The sequence below is a fragment of the Sprattus sprattus genome, assembly GCF_963457725.1.
Source record: "Sprattus sprattus genome assembly, chromosome: 18".
NCBI classification, from domain to species: Eukaryota; Metazoa; Chordata; class Actinopteri; order Clupeiformes; family Clupeidae; genus Sprattus; species Sprattus sprattus.
Genome location: NC_137916.1, coordinates 10,668,252 through 10,684,419, shown reverse-complemented (window position 1 = coordinate 10,684,419; position 16,168 = coordinate 10,668,252). Strand labels below are relative to the sequence as shown.

General features: G+C 43.5%; 1 protein-coding gene across 1 annotated transcript; it reads left to right on the top strand.

The window, feature by feature from the left end:
• Positions 1-1,400: 1,400 nt before the first annotated feature.
• On the top strand, positions 1,401-2,069 carry nog1 (noggin 1; the record flags this gene model as incomplete). Its single annotated transcript, XM_080856399.1, has 1 exon — positions 1,401-2,069. One exon carries the CDS (start codon positions 1,401-1,403, stop codon positions 2,067-2,069), a length of 669 nt encoding a protein of 222 aa, XP_080712525.1.
• Between the last annotated feature and the right edge of the window lie 14,099 nt (positions 2,070-16,168).

The following is a 16,168-nucleotide window of genomic DNA, read 5'->3' as shown; positions in this document are numbered from 1 at the left end:
TCGTCGCTTCATGTTTAGACATCAAAATAACATAAACTGTTTTAGACATGACAGTGTTTGATTATCAAGTGTTATTCAAGTAATTTCCAAAGGATCAGGATTTCCAGGATTCAAGGATTTCCAAAGGATCAGAACATACACAGTACATTTTCATCAGATTTAATATCCACACAATATGTTGCTTTATAAGTACTTTTTACTGCTTAGACTTTGCTAAAAACTTTTTCCCGTTTACCAGTTTCTCAGTTAACTAATTCTTGATAAAAAAAAATACTGAAGGTATATATCAAGTCTGTAAAATGTCATATATATGCACATATTTAAAAATGTCCAGACTTTTTACCATCACCTGATCATAAACCAAATGAGTTGAACACTGAAGCGGGAGTGTGAATTACCTCATTCAAACAGTAACAGAGATGCATTTATCTGAGTGACCAGTTTATGGCTGATGTAGCCACTGGCAAGTTCTTCCATTAAATTACGCATAGAGAAGGACCCCCTCAGCAGTTGACAGTGAGGAGGTGAACACATTATGCTTTCCATTGCAACGTCGAACTAGAGGAGTAATCTTTGGGAGCTATTTGTGCCACATGTCTTCTGCAAAGCTCGGAGCACATTTGGTGAGCCCTCTGCGATACAGTAGCATATCCATTTCACAAATAGCTTGGCTTTGTAACATGCCCTGGGGAGCACAAATGGCTTGTTGTCCGGTGTTGTAATTAAAACAACTCACACGAAGTGAGCGGCTCTTGGCAGAAATGAGTATGCAGTAGAGGAATGTTTGGAGACTCAATGTTTCGTACCGACAGATGGCGGCCAAGAGACCGTTCACCTCCCCCCCACCCCAACCCCGCCTTTCCTACGAAGGAGGTGTCGGGGATCTCCTTCAACAAACCCACTCTCTTAATGGGTTTATGTATTACATCACAGCTCGTGAGGATATATCAGACGAGGCGAGTGACCCTCATCTTGTCAACCAAACAAAACGGGGAGAAACATGCAGATTATTCGCGTGAGGTGCTTAAATTCGCAAAGGAACCCCCTAAAGCTGATAGTAACCGCGAGCGCACCGGAGGCTCCGCTTAGGGAAAGTTGCTGATGCTGTCACTCTTTTAAATAAGTGAAGCGCTCGAGTGTATCCTCTTTCTCTTTGGAAGAAAATCATACGAAACCGTTGAGGACGAACTCGCCAAACTGTCACACAGAGGCGTACTGCCCAGCTCCACTACCAGTCACCGGTTGCTATGGAGAAAGCAGCTGCCTGACTCCTGAAGAAGTGGATTTACTTCGGAATCTTGTGGGATAGCGTGCACATCGCAACTATTCTAAACAGAGGGAAACTACTTAAATCCTTTCAGAGCCGAAGTTTTGGAAACACGACCAAGACTCAAATAGACATGGATCAAACACATTATATTGTTGCAATGTACTTGTTGGTGTTCTCTTTTGGTGTGCGGATAGAAGAGGGTGCATGCCAGCATTACTACCTTCTCCGTCCCATCCCAAGTGACAGTTTGCCGCTTGTAGACCTAAAGGAGGATCCAGACCCGGTCTTCGATCCGAAAGAGCGGGACCTTAATGAAACCGAACTGAAAAGTGTACTTGGTGATTTTGACAGTCGTTACATGTCCATCACACCCCCTCAGGACAGATATACTGGGAATGATGAACTGGATGATTTAGAGATCCAGCACATTCCCACCGGCGCCATGCCCAGGGACATCAAAGCCATGGATTTTGACATTCAGTTTGGCAAGAAACGCAAACCCAGCAAAAAGCTGAGACGGAGGCTGCAGTTGTGGCTTTGGTCGTACTCTCACTGTCCAGTTATTTACACATGGAACGACCTCGGGAACCGATTTTGGCCCAGATACGTACGAGTAGGAAGCTGCTACAGTAAGCGCTCTTGTTCGGTTCCAGAGGGAATGGTCTGCAAACCCGCCAAATCAACTCATATCACAATACTGAGATGGAGATGTCTTCAGAGGAAGGGTGGACTGAAGTGTGCTTGGATACCAGTTCAGTATCCAATTATTACCGAATGCAAGTGTTCTTGCGCGAACTGAAAGTATGACAAAATTGTGCCCTGTATAAGTTATAATGACATTGTAATTTTGTATGCACTACCAAGTGTAGGAGGAATGTATTTTTTGTATATGTGGTGCCATGTAATGATATAGCTTCTTGTAAAAAAGACAGTATTATGTGTAACCAGAGTCTACTGTATTTGTGGAAAATATTGGTTATATCTTGTATTTATATTGAAGCTAAGGGCGCATTGCTGTCAAATAACCGTTTTCCATTCTTTGGAAGATGTGGATCTATTGACCTCAAGCTAAATATTGGTTATAAAAGTTTTGCAGGACAGCTGCGTTCAAATGGTACATTTCAATGATTTATCATGTAAATTAAGAGTAACTGCTATTTATTCTTTATATTCATATAATAAAACGACTGTAAAATAAAACCACTAAAACGAACATATTGTTGCGCTTTGCCATTTCCATTTGCGTTGAAGATAAATCACATGTTGCTAATCATATTCATTTTCCGTTATTTCTACACCTGTTGTGCTTTGCCCGTTAGCAGAAAACCGCAGAAACGCGAACTGAAGTCAAAATATCATAGATCTCTGAGAACTAGCGATCTGCAGTAGATTAATAGTATTATACGCATCACGTAGTCCGGACAATTCCTCACATTCATGGCTTTGGGTCATTGGCTATTTGTTCATTGGTCATTTAGTGTTAAACCCTGGTGTTACCAGGAGCGAAAACGGTTGGGGAAAGGGTGAACATAAGTCCTGTTAAACAAGAGTAAATCAGTACCTTCATCACAAACAATGGAGTCAATCAGTATCATGCACTGAATGTGAACATGTAAGATGCATGAATGATGACCATGCTTCAGCATCTTATTTCATTCATATCTATTCTGCTTTGATTCATGTTTATATAGTTGCCATTAACTGCAAAATAGTAATATAAAGCCTGGTTGCTTATACCAGAGCACCAAGTCTCCATAAACCGGCATTCCAACACTTTTCTGGATGTGTTGAGGTTTATTCTCCGTGCATGGCTCCTTTTGTGTCCAGTCCACTGACCCCATCAGTGAAGGTGAAACTGTCATCAGACCCGCTGTAAAACCGTTACGCACCACCAACACCAACACTGTACAAATGTAAGTGCTGATAAAGTGGCCCTCATTGATCTGCAGTTTCAGCAGCTGTTGACAGTTCCCAGAGAGCGTCTTTCATCTCCAACACCCCTCATCCCATTTGCGGCACAGCAGGGTGGCCGTCTGCTGGTGGGATTGAAGTGAAGTGCTGCTGGAATAAACGGACTCATAAAGGCCCCAGTGAAGATGCAGGGCTGCTTGCTGCCTCGTGCCAAACCTTATCTAAACAGATGCTGATGATTAAGTTATTTGGGCCCTGTTCATGCCATTTCTCGTCACGGTGAGAATCTAGTTTGCCCATCTAACTGATAAGAAGAGCAGCGTCCCCTGCTGTGGGACTTGATGCAAGAGCAGCTCGTTCAGCAGTCGTGCTGCTGATCAAGAGATACAGCACATTCTGAACGCACTGCGCTGAAATTCAAGGAATTGGCTGTTAATAGAGTGCCGATAAAATCTATTTAAAGCACATGTGTTGAATGGAGACAGGTTTTGGGCACTTTCAAGTTGTTGGGTCATGCTCTCTCCTATATGCCTCCACACCTCCCTCTCTTAAGCCCTCCCTCAAACACACACACACACACACAAATAGACACCCACACACACACGCACGCACACAACCATACACACACACACGCACAGACAGATAGTGACAATGAGATGTGCCTGGCATCCTGGAACTGCTCCATAACAGCAGCAGGCTACAGGGCACCAGTGGCCCTTTTTGTTTTGGTTAGGAATAGGGATTTGTAAACCAATCTGTAGATGGGGTGTAACTCACACTCGCCATTCTACCTGCACCTCAAATCTCTTTTATGGCTGCCTGTCATACATGTGTGTGCCTTTGTTGGCAAGTAAGTGTGTGTGTGTGTGTGTGTGTGTGTGTGTGTGTGTGTGTGTGTGTGTGTGTGTGTGTGTGTGTGTGTGTGTGTGCCCACTCTTGTGTTGGTCAGTTATTTAACAGAATCATCTACAGTTTTAGCCTGGCAAATCTGTTATTGACTTATACATATTCCTCCAGATAGTGTCCCAAAAAGGAATGATGTGATTCCACCATGACTCTTCCCACAAGAGTTCTTCTTCAATAATGACTTGGACCAGCCCAGCTTTTCCAAATGGCTCCATCTTGGCCAGCGACATGTGGTTTTTAGCATTTAATGCACCTTTACCAGACCCCTCAACAGCCCCAGATGCTCTATGCAGTCGTAGGTCATTTGAGTGAGACCATGTTGGCTTTAATGTGGAATCGGCAGTAACAGTCTCATCCATAGTGCGGTACAGCTCCAGCCTAATGATTTGCATACTATATGTGAAATTTTTCCTGCATATATGATTGCAAGGCTACAATTACATATATCCTTTTCCAAGAGCATATTACACATACCAATCTTTATTTTGTACCAGTTTGTGAAACTACCACATCTGATTTTCCATGTCAGGAATTCCTTTTTTTTTGTGACGTTGATACGTTTTTATCTTCTTGTCATCAGGTTTTAGTTTGATAGTTTTTCCCCCTTGTATTCTCACCATCATATCTTTTTCTTTTCCTTCTTGGTGTCCCAGAGCAGTTGGAAAGTGCTGACGCTGGTCAGATGATTTGTGTGTGGAGTAATAGGCGCTGACAGAGTGCCTGGTGCCTGCTAATACCAGCTGTGGACTTGGTGATGCAGAGCCACTAATGCCCGTCACCCCCTGAGAAGGGGGTTTTAGTGCTCCCTCTCGCTCCCTGTATGGTGTTCGCTATAAAAAAAGAGGGAGAGAGAGAGAGAGAAAAAAAAAAGATCCCAGTCTCCAACAGTCTGGGGCTCCCTCCAGTAGAATGTGTGTAGCCATGAGCGTCTCGCCAAATTGATGACCATTCACCCTCCAGAGTGTTGTTTTTTTTATTATGGTGAACTTTCATTCAGAGCATTAGGCATCTTTTTTTTGGCAGAATAATATTGTTGGTTGATTAAATTGCCCCGAAGGCAAAAGCAATTTCTCTGATCAAAAGGAAACCTTTTTAGATTATTATGCCAACTATAACAGAAGCAGTCAGATCAGTGAAAACATAAAGGCTAACTGAACTGGAAGGAATGGGAAGGAAGTATGTAGACGGGCTTATTAGAAAAATATTTCTGGTTTCTGCTGGTGAATTTATCAGCCTATTGGAAATGTAAGAAAAAAAGACTTGAATAGTAAATCTAATGATTGATAGCATGATCTGCAATCAACTTAAACTGGGTTTAACTAAACGAGGAACTGTCTGTCACTTTTCCTGTAACTTAGGTCGAGTTTTCTAAAATATGTTTGTTTAATTCTATTCATTGATTTGTCAGGAAGTGAGAGTGGCCCTACATAGCCATGCCATCTTGGGTTCAATATGCAATGAACGGTGCAGTTCTGAACATTTCTTTACATTTGCCACAAAGTTCAAAGCTTTGTTGATCTAGATGATAACCTCCTTCTGGTGGACATGAAAGGAATTGTATTGCCTTGATTTATACACATAGCTGGCTTATTATTCTGCTATAATGAAGAATTTCGATTAAGGCCAAGGCTTTTTTCAGGCATCTCCACTGATCATTGCTGGGATATCAAAGACACTGAGATGCAATGGATTTCATCAACCAAAATGTTCAAGTTGTTGTGGACTGCTCGTTGCAGTAATTTTGGTCTTTGATGTGAAGGGCTGACAAATGGTTTTAATGACAAAATGGTTATTCCTTAATGTAATGGTCCTTAAGGGCGTATCCGTTGATCAAGCCAGAATTACTTGCTTGAAAACTGGGCTAATGTGTAGGCTATTGTAGAAAGGGTATAGTCTTAATCATCTCTCTGGTGTAGCCTGTCGCCGGGAAGAGGAGGTTAAACCTGACTGGAGGAGAGCATATGTGAACGTCTTTCTCCTCCCTTTCAGATTTGGGCTGCGTTTCAGAATCACATCTCTGCCTAAAGCTGCCGACTCCATTAGAATAGTACTTTGAGACTAGTGAGCTGTTGGACAACGGGCCTGGAAACATATGATTCTCATTCCGAGGATAAAAGGCATGCACAAGGTTTTTTTTCTCTCTTTGGTTAGTGTAGGAAAGAGCGTATTGGTTGAGTGGTGCATTTTATGTCGTTTTCTTTTGTCATCCATCTGGTATTGTTTAATGCTCCGTGAGTGTGGATGCATTATGCTGAAATTGAAACTTCATGACATGTCATTGTTATAAACTTATGAATATTTTATTCCGCCCGAAGCTTGAGCTCTTGAATGTGTCTCCATTCCACACTTCACATGCAAATAGCAGAAATGCTTTTTTTTTTTTTTTTTTTAAACACGGCCCTCAGTCATTTTCTTTACCTCCAAAGCAACGCAGTTGTACCAGGTATTTGAAATGGCTTGATTGGTGGTTGCAAAAGCAGAATGCATGTGACCTGAAAAAGTTAGATGCTGTGCAGTACAGGTCTGTCAGTAAGACGCAGTGCCGTGTTAATGATATTGCAGACAGTTGCTCGCGCACATCTGTCAATATGTTGAAATATTGAGGGTCTTCTTGCCATGGCTGCCCTGAATCACAGCTGACCAGCTGAAACTGTAATCACAGGTCTAAGAAATGATCCTTTGCATTTCAGAGACAGGTGTATAAGACAGCTCTCCTCAATCCTCTGTGCTTCCATTGTGTCCTCGTCTGGCTACCGCCGAGGCGGCTCCTCATTTCAAACATGAATGTATATAGTGTTACTTTCATCTGAGATGCTCTAAAAAGAGGAATCTCCCATATGTTAGGCCGTAGTGGACAGCTCTGTGTAGTATGTACTGACATTTTAATTCCTTTAATAAGTTGCCATGCTCCTTCACAGGCTTTATTTCTGATGTAAATGGAGGTGCTTGGTTTCAGGCCCTGCATTGCCCTCTCTCACGTTAGATAATTGGAGGCTTTTTGAAGTTTGCCCTTGGTACCCTTCGACCCCTGGCCGTATCACGGTGCTCTAATGAGAGACACGGACAGGTTGCTTTTGGTTTTGATTTTTTTTTTAATTTGCGTTTGATGGTTGTGTGGGTGGGGAATGATGTTGTGGTTTGATATATGGAGTCTGTTTCCACCTTTTTTTTTTTACCTGGTATGCAAGGTCAATAAAGCTTTGATGTACAAGGGTTTCAAAGCCAAGTTTCATTGAAACCTCAGTACCTGCTTAGTTGTACAAAGATCAGAAACTATATCTTCATTAGAACACTTCATTCAGAGTTAGGTGAGCAAGGTGCAAACGGCACGAAAGTCTTAGGTTTGTCTGACTCGGATGGAATTTGTACCCTTTTTATTTTAAGTTGCTTTGAGAAAAAGCATCTGCTAAATGACTAATGTAAAGCTGAAGAAAAGGCCTTCCCTAGATCCTGCCTTATCCTGAGGAAGATAGAAATTGTAACGCATGGAGGATGATGTGGAAATATTTCCAAGCTTTTAAAAGTTGTATCTTTTATTCCGATCTGTTATTTTGCATTCAGTATTATGTTGATGTGCAAAGCAATTCATTTTGAAAGGTTTATCACATTACATCACATCACATCAAATTATCACAATAAATACAAATATTACTCTATTCTGTGTCTCTATCAATGTGCAGTTTCCACTCTGAAATAAAGCTTGTTATGTATTGAAATATAGCCTGCTTAGATTGTTTGTTTTACTTCAAGTTCTCTTTTCTTTTTCTGGTACCAGGGGAAAGAGCGAGAGGGGTGCTTGGAGACACTGTAGTTGTTATGCAGCATAAAACACAACAGGCTCCACTTTGCACCCAGCCAAAGAATTCCCTGCAATTAACTCTTCAGCATGGCATGTAAATATGAACGTTTGAGGCTTCCTGGGCAGAAAGGGCACTCACTCGCACCCACACACTCACACAAGCACTCACACGCTCACACTCTAACACACACACACACACTCTCTCTCACACTCTCTCTCACACACACACACACACTCACACTCACACACACACACACACGCTCACACACACACACACACACACACAAACTACTCCTCCATACTCTCCATGTTTCTCTCACATGTGTATGCACTGTTTTTCTCTAGAATATGCAAGCATGCCCATATACACAAACACACTCATGATCCTTGGTCTTTGTTCTCCTGGGGCTTTTGGCTGGCCGCCACGCCGCTTCAGTTGGCGGCACCTCGCTATAATTTTCTCACAATGGCTGGCGTGTGAGCCGTCCATCATTCCTCTCCCGTGTCTCTGCACCTCCCCCCCCCCCCCCCCCCCTCTGGCACCGTCCTGAGCTCAGCACCCACTGCCCAGCATAGTGGTGCCAGGGCCTTTCGCAGAAAGCTCCGGTTCCACCGTTCCCAATCCCTCATTAAGGAGCCAGCCGGCACCCCAAGGGTTTATTTATCGATCTGTTATCCTGTGCCCGGCAGGTTTTTTATTTAGCTCTTTGACACCGGGTTTCATGAAAAGCCTCCGCTGGCTTTGATTGGTCAGAAAAGAAGGATGGGGGATTGTTACAGACTGACTGGAGACTGTTGTCATATGTCCGGCATTAACAGGGTGTTTCCGCCGTGGAGCAAAGCTCTTGAAAAAGTGGAGATGGAAATAGGTGCATGTATTTTTTTTAAGCGAAAGATTCAAACATAATCTTCAGACTCACTCTGTAGGGTAACGGATTGTGTAGAGTTCCTCAAAGAAAAGATTGTGTCAAATATTCTTCTTAAATTTGCCGTTCTCCGTTGTACTTTATTTGATCTCTTCTTACATGTTTGAAATGTTGTCAGTGAGATAAAGGATGAGGACAGCACCTCAGAGAGACAAGTGAAGCGTTGAATTCTCAGAGGATGTTTCCGTGAGCTCGTCCAGTTGCAATCACTAGGTGCACAGAGGATTTTTCGGTGAGCTCGTCCAGATGCAATGCTTTATGGCTCAACTTCAGTCTCTTGACAAACTCAATTTCATTCCTGACAATCATAATTGTGAGTGTCTGGTCTCAAGAGGATGGTGGAACATCGATCCACAGAGGATGGAGTTTTTTTTTAAGGTTGGCTGGTCAGACCTGAAGAGATTCCCACAGATATGGATTCTGACAATGTCTAGAAGAAAAATGAGTCAGAGCTAGAGTCATCACGTCTCATTGACGAAAATAACGATTAGTTCAGGTATATAGTTGCTCTTAGAAGTCTTAATCCTTGGTTTTTTCTTCTTCATGTTTGCAGAATCACAGTAGTTTTGAATTTGGGAGAATGAGAGGAAGCGTGTGTTGACTTTGATGCATAAGAATTGAAACTATTACCTTCTGTTAGCAGCTGGCAAAATTGGCCAATTTCAGCACGTTGGAACGGGTTTGAATTTCATTGCCAGCAAATGAAGTGGTGCCCTACTGATCAGCATAAGGCATTGATGTGTTACTTTCCCTCAACACATAATTCACATAATTCACCCTCCGTGACTTGACTGTGCAGCAATGGTGGTTGGGAAATAGGTGATCTTATCTGCTGTTTCTATTAATCTCATCCTGTTATCAAGCCTAATATCAGCGTTTTGGACATCTCCCTAATGGCCTGATGGTATATGGTGTGTGAAAGTGTAGTCGCATAGTCTGTATCTGTATATGTAAGGGGTTGGTGTAACCAGTGAGACAGACCAGACTTATGTGAGAGACCTAAATTAGAGATTTATCACTTTCGAGACCTCCTGCCTCAATATCTAGCTCCCCCACCTAATTTTCTTGAAGGAGCCCACTCACCACAGTCTAATCTACTGTGAAGTGTTTAAGACACAGTAGCACGACCTCGCTGAAACGGATGGGAAATCCAGGCCGACTTTTCCTCCACCAGACAGACGTCTCGCAGTGCTCTCAGCCATAATAAAAGAGTCTCAGATTTAAACTCGCCCGCCATTTGCCACGCTTCAGACCATATTTTTTTTTATAGCATCTCGCAGTCGTGATGGCATTTCAAGTTTTTCTCATATATAGTTTCAGCGAGAGAGAGAGAGAGAGAACTGTGATTTCTGTCTCTTCCCTTGAGTGGGGATACTCTGTATTTCTCAGCCTGAGTTGCCTATAATGGGGTGGCTGTAATGCTAGCCATTTTAATTAGCGGTCTATTTGCTGGAGGCGCCTATGTGAGTTAAACTTTGGGCGAGTGCTTATTTTGATGGGTTCCTCCCAAGATTAGGGAATATGTGCCACCTAGTGGCCTGTGCTTGTGCAGATGTTGGAACAGCTGTATTGAAGCATAGTAATGTGTGTATGTCTTCAGGTTGTCCCACTGGACAGTAATCAAAGTCTTGCCGTAAATTGCTTAGAGTGTGTTTAGGTTGAGGATTATTCCACCAGGTCTATGAGGTCTATTTTATCTAGAATATCGAGAAAAATGAATGCTGCGTCTAGCCTTTTTTGGATGTTTGGGAGCCTGAAAGTGCTGTTCTTTGTTCTGTGTGATGTGTTCGGGGGGCTGAATATGAGCCATTTCCCTTCTCAGAGGTGCCCTTGTTTGGGCTCTCTCCGGGGGTACATTCATGAGATGTTTTGCGAGCAGCTTTAGCACATACCTCACCCTTCTTAACTATGTCTGATTGCAGCCCCTAATCATTGGACCAGGATGTAGGGATGCGAGGCCCTGGCTCTCACCGGTCCGTCAGGATTTTATATTTTTCTTTTGCTGGCATTTTTAAGTAACTCCTATGCTTCTCTGCTTGTATCTGTCTCTGATGTAGCGCATGTAGGCCAGTGTGCTGAGGCCACGTGTATCTGATATTAAGGCATCACATGTATGAACTTCATATCTAACAATGCTTAAGAGTGTCCGCCCTGGACACAATGATGTGTGGAACAACATGTTCCCTTATAGCAATGTTGTACGTACGGTCTGTTTGTACCTCTGTGTACGCAAGTCCTGGCCGAAATAGCTAAACAAATTTCGATTGCTCCATTATCATGTATGTATGTGTATCAGTAGGACAAAGCTAGATAATGAGATGAAGAGAGAAGCCTTTCCATAGCCTTTCACCTCATTGTTTGTGCACATTGAGGGCACACAATTTGAAGCCAGACCTGGTGTAATCTCCAGACATTGTGATGTGAGGCCGACGTAAACTTCGTTTTAATAGCTATGTACCAAGGGGGCTGTTAATGTTGCTTTTTCACACAGGACACACCACAGAGCACCTTTTTAAAGAGCCAGGACCAGTAATAAAAGTGGGTTAGTCCATGACACTCCTGTAAACGTAATCTCCAAAGTGTTAATTACAAGTCGGCGCCTCTGTGGAGCGAGGTTTCTGAATCTGCTGAGCAGTCCGTCGCGTCTGCATAGCTCCCCTTCTCCCCTAACGGCTCCACTCCAGCCATAGTGACAGCCTTTAGAAACGAGATTTTCTCCTATTGAGGTTCCTGTTTGACTGATCGGCTTGAAGCAAATTAAGACCAAAGGCTTTTTTCCCCCTCGTGGCCACCACCCTCTGTTTGCTTTACCTATTTCCCTTTTCTCTGAAGTACTGGAACCAATAGCTTTCTGTTAATCACCTGTCGCCTAGCAGCATACTGACTGACCAGGCTTCGCAAACAACGCAACCCCCTCAATACACTGCTTCCAGTCTCACAGACCCTCCCTTCAATTGGGACTGAATTGGGACTGAAATTCCTTTTTGAAAAGCCAATGAATTTAGAGACAATTATTAATCCTTTGGCAGTGGCCGGTGTCTTACATTATCTTGTGTGATTCTTAAATGCTCATTTTGATTTTCTGCTCTTTCTCATTGTTCTGTTTGCACATATCCACTCATTGCCTAACACTTCAACTTCACCTTTAGTCAAGGCCCTACTAGACATGGCTCTAACATCGGTGGCATGAACTCCATCCACCTTCTGTTCACCAGCACCAACTACCCACAGCCTTCCCAAAAAAAACCTCCAAAAAAACATAAACATGACAAAACAAAGAAGCAATCTGTTGAGCCCTCTTTCTGGACGTGTGTTATTGTGTTATTTCAGCGTGGCCTCTGAACGCTTGATGGATGTCTCCTCCGCAGGTCTCCCCATGGAGCAGGGCGGCTCTATCTGCACATGAATCTACTGCTGTGAGACAGACACGCTTGTTTAGCCAGCACAAAGCCCAGTAAGCTGTTGTCTCTGAGAGAAAGCTGGCCGTCTCCAGAGCCACTGGAGGCTGCCGGGGCTGGAGCCAGAGTAATGACCTGTGAAATTCACCGATAGAGATGTCCTGTTGCACACAGGTCTGCCGGCACCGGGCCTTGGCCTAGGCCCACCGCTGATTTATCGGCCCGGGCCTATGCCGGTGCCAGGAGGGTTTGGGGTGATTTTTTTTTTTTTTATGTCGGCTAGCCAAAGGGATCCACACATAAAGAAAAAGGATAAATAGGAAAAATGTTTTCAAAAGACGACCCCTTTTTCAAGTTGGCAGGACCTCTTTCAGGGCAGCCAACACCAGTGTTTCTTCCTATTCTAACAAATATTGAAGAAGGAATGAACAATATATTTTGACTTATGTAAATGCCTCCCCTAGATTATGATTGCATTATATGACACCATCCACCAGCAAAACAGTTCCCATCACGCTATACCAAGAAATGGTATATATCTGGGTATTTGTGTTTGCCTGTGTGTCTGTCTAATGCTTTATCTGTATTGAGCTGGGAAAACATGAAAGGAGCTGTCTTATGCAAATCCTGTTTAGTTTGTGGTGGGCAACTCTGGGAGGGGGGAAGGGGGGGTGGGGGGGGGGGAGCAAAACCCATACATTAGAATATCTTCTTACAAATACCCCTTTCTTGTCATTTTGGACACATTTTCCACCAATGGATGTTGCTTTTACTTTCCTCTAATAAGATCAAGAATTGCTGAGTTTTGGTGAGATGTTTGCGTGTTATCAGCAAGCGCTACAGTATTAACTTTCGGAGACAGCAGCAGGCTGTTACTCCCTTTTGTGTCCTGATGGTCTGATTCCTGTTTGCTCTCCCTCTCTACTTAATTAAGGCTGAGGGGGCGAGGAGGAGATGGGGTGGGAGGAGGTGTCTGTGATGGGGCAAATCTGTAAGGCAAGCATGCACTCTGCCACCTTCTGTGTGAACTCTGATCCTGTCCGGTTGAACTTTGTCAAGTCCATTCTGTGGTGGAGTAAAAGAGATTTTTATTATGTCTTTAAAAAAAGAAAAACTAAACTAAACTGAAAACGAAACCAAAAAAAGGATCAGAATTGCAAACAATCATTCAAATTACAGACAAAAAAAGAGAGGAATAGTTTAGATAGCAGGAGAGGACACACACACACACACACACACACACACACACACACATACCCTCCATGGGGTCTCTATGGACTTGCGTGGCCAAACAGTGTCGTTTGTAGAAACAGCTGCAGCATCTGCATTGTGTCGCCTCTCCGCCTCAGGACCTGTCTGCTCTCCACAGGTGTGACTCACTTAAACCAACAGACCCACGCTGTCGTCAAACACAGACATGGATTCAAACGGGTCCCGTTTGAATTCAATCAATTCAAATGGGAGGATGGAGGTGGGGGAGATGAATCAGTAAGGCTCTGAAATAAGTACAAATTCCACAAGGCATTCCAAACATGATTTGCTACATTTGTCATTTGCCAATGATACAAATTGCCTGTCATTGACATATATTCAGGTGAAACACTGATGATGTGAGAAACTGGATTGGATGAAAGTATTTTTGTACATTCTTTCCCCAGGTTTCTCCCAATAGCTATAACACCTCAGGTGTGTGTGTGTGTGTATATGTGTGTATGTGTGTGTGTGAGAGAGAGAGAGAGAGAGAGAGAGAGAGAAGGAGTTCCATCTGGTGAAGTGGAATGGGGCAGGAGGAAAAAGTGACAGATGTGGGGGCCAGTGCCAGTGTGAGAAGTGAGAGTTGGGACTGTCAGACATGTCGACTCCGGTGTGGTGATGGATGGCCAGTGAGGTAAGACGGATGACATCGTCTGTCTCAGGCGGTGTTGTCATAGTGCAGGACTGCTGCTTGTCTTGCCTCTCAATATCAGAGGGCAAACTGAAGTTTGTTTACTCTGCCTCAGTGGAGTGATTTAGAAGCAGGCCATGGGAGATTGGGTGTGTGTGTGTGTGTGTGTGTGGGGGGGGGGGGGGGGGGGGGGGGCAAGTGAATGTGGGGAAGGTATGCTTTGCTGTAAGGGTTGGATCGGATTTCTAAACAGCCCTTTGAAAATCTAGACCATCGTTAAAAGTCAGGGGGCTTTAAACACAACCAGGCCAGGATGTAATTCAGAGGTCTGAGAAAACAAAACAAAAACATAAACACTACCCCCCCTCTTCCCTTTAATGCACACTCACATTCACCATACAACACACCTCATCCCCTTATTAAAATGCCCTGGACGTTTATCTTGAAGAAAAGAAGGAGGTCCCATGAAAGAGTACTTATAGAGTCCTGCAATCACATAGTATCTCTCGAAACAATATTCTGGCATGGAAACCGTCCTCACAAGACAAACCTGCCACCGTGTCTCCAAAACAACAGACATTTGGGCAGGGTGTTATTGCGATGCAAGATGGATTGCAGTCTGGCTTATTTTGCTGCAAGGGGGTTGAGAGAGAGAGAGATTGAAAGAGAGAAAGAGAGAGAGAGAGAGAGAGAGAGAGAGACTTCGTATTTCCAGCACAGCTTAAAGGCAGGGGGTGGGAGAGGGGGGTGGGCTTAGACTGTGTCACACTGTTCACAGTGTTTATGCATACCAGGCCACTGTGAGTGCCTCTTTGTCGCTAAAGTGTTTACATGAATTTATTTTGGGAAAAAATTCCACAGGACGGGGATGGGGATCTCTATAAATTATGGAATCGAGCGCTTTGTGTAATGATAACTTCTGTCAGTTAGTCATTCTTTGTGACAGTGTTTTTAAGAGTGTGTAAATATATGGGCGCTGAGAGAAAGGGGTGTCTGTGTTGAAAGGTGGTGGCGGGAGGCGGTGAAGAGGGCGAGAGGGCTGCAGGGACAGAGGAGAATTTGGCTTTTGTCGGGGACAAAAAATCAGCTTGGAGTTTCTTGGGGAAAAAAAGCTGACAGACTTTTTTTTGGACAGAAATCGAATTGGCAGTTGATCCGTCTAACGACGAACACAGTTGAATTAAATAAGAACAACAACTACAAAAAAAAAAAAACAATGCTTGTGCTTTATGAAGGCAGTATATTTGGACTAAGCTCTGAGGAATCGGATACACGAAAGAATAAACAATGACCGCTTACTTATAAAAACAAACCAACAAAACACTGATCCAAAGGTGTCTCCCCTGCAGTCCCTCCAAAGAGCCCCATATCCAGCCATCCAAACGACGGTCACTAAATCACCAGCGCAGATCCTTTGCTCAGATCCCTGTCGCCTGGCGGTGTGTGTCTGGATATGGTGATGGATGCTCCAGCGAGAGGGGCCTGGTCTTCTGGAAGCCCCTGAATTATGTCACCCCCCAGTCCTGAAAGACGACTCTCCGCCAGGGTCCCCCCGCGGCTGACCTCAGCCATCCATATCTAAAGGGGAACGCAGAGACAGAGAGACAGAGACGACAGAGAGACGACATGCTCCTTATCAGTCATGGCTTCAGGTCACCACGACTGCATTTCACATGCCACCAACAGGTCAAGTATACCACTGGCCACTTAGGGGGAGAGGAAGGAGGCTCCAACCTATCTTGAATTAGTTATCTATATAATATATATATATATATATATATATATAAATATAAATATAAATAAAATAATGTAGAATAATGTCTTTATGAATGTATTTTCTTCTCTTGGGTACATAGAAAAAAATCTAACTCAATCTCAAGAGAATTGTGATGTTTCTTATGACTCCTTTAGTGTGTAATCATTGCATATGCCATTTTGAGAGGTTCTTCTGGCAAATGACGAGTGCCTTTCTGAAACACACATGTAATCGATTTTTCAGCCTAAATATCTGTCTATGGATTATAGGGAATAACAAAACCATGATTGTGTTTGAGCTTGCCGAGGCTAATACAG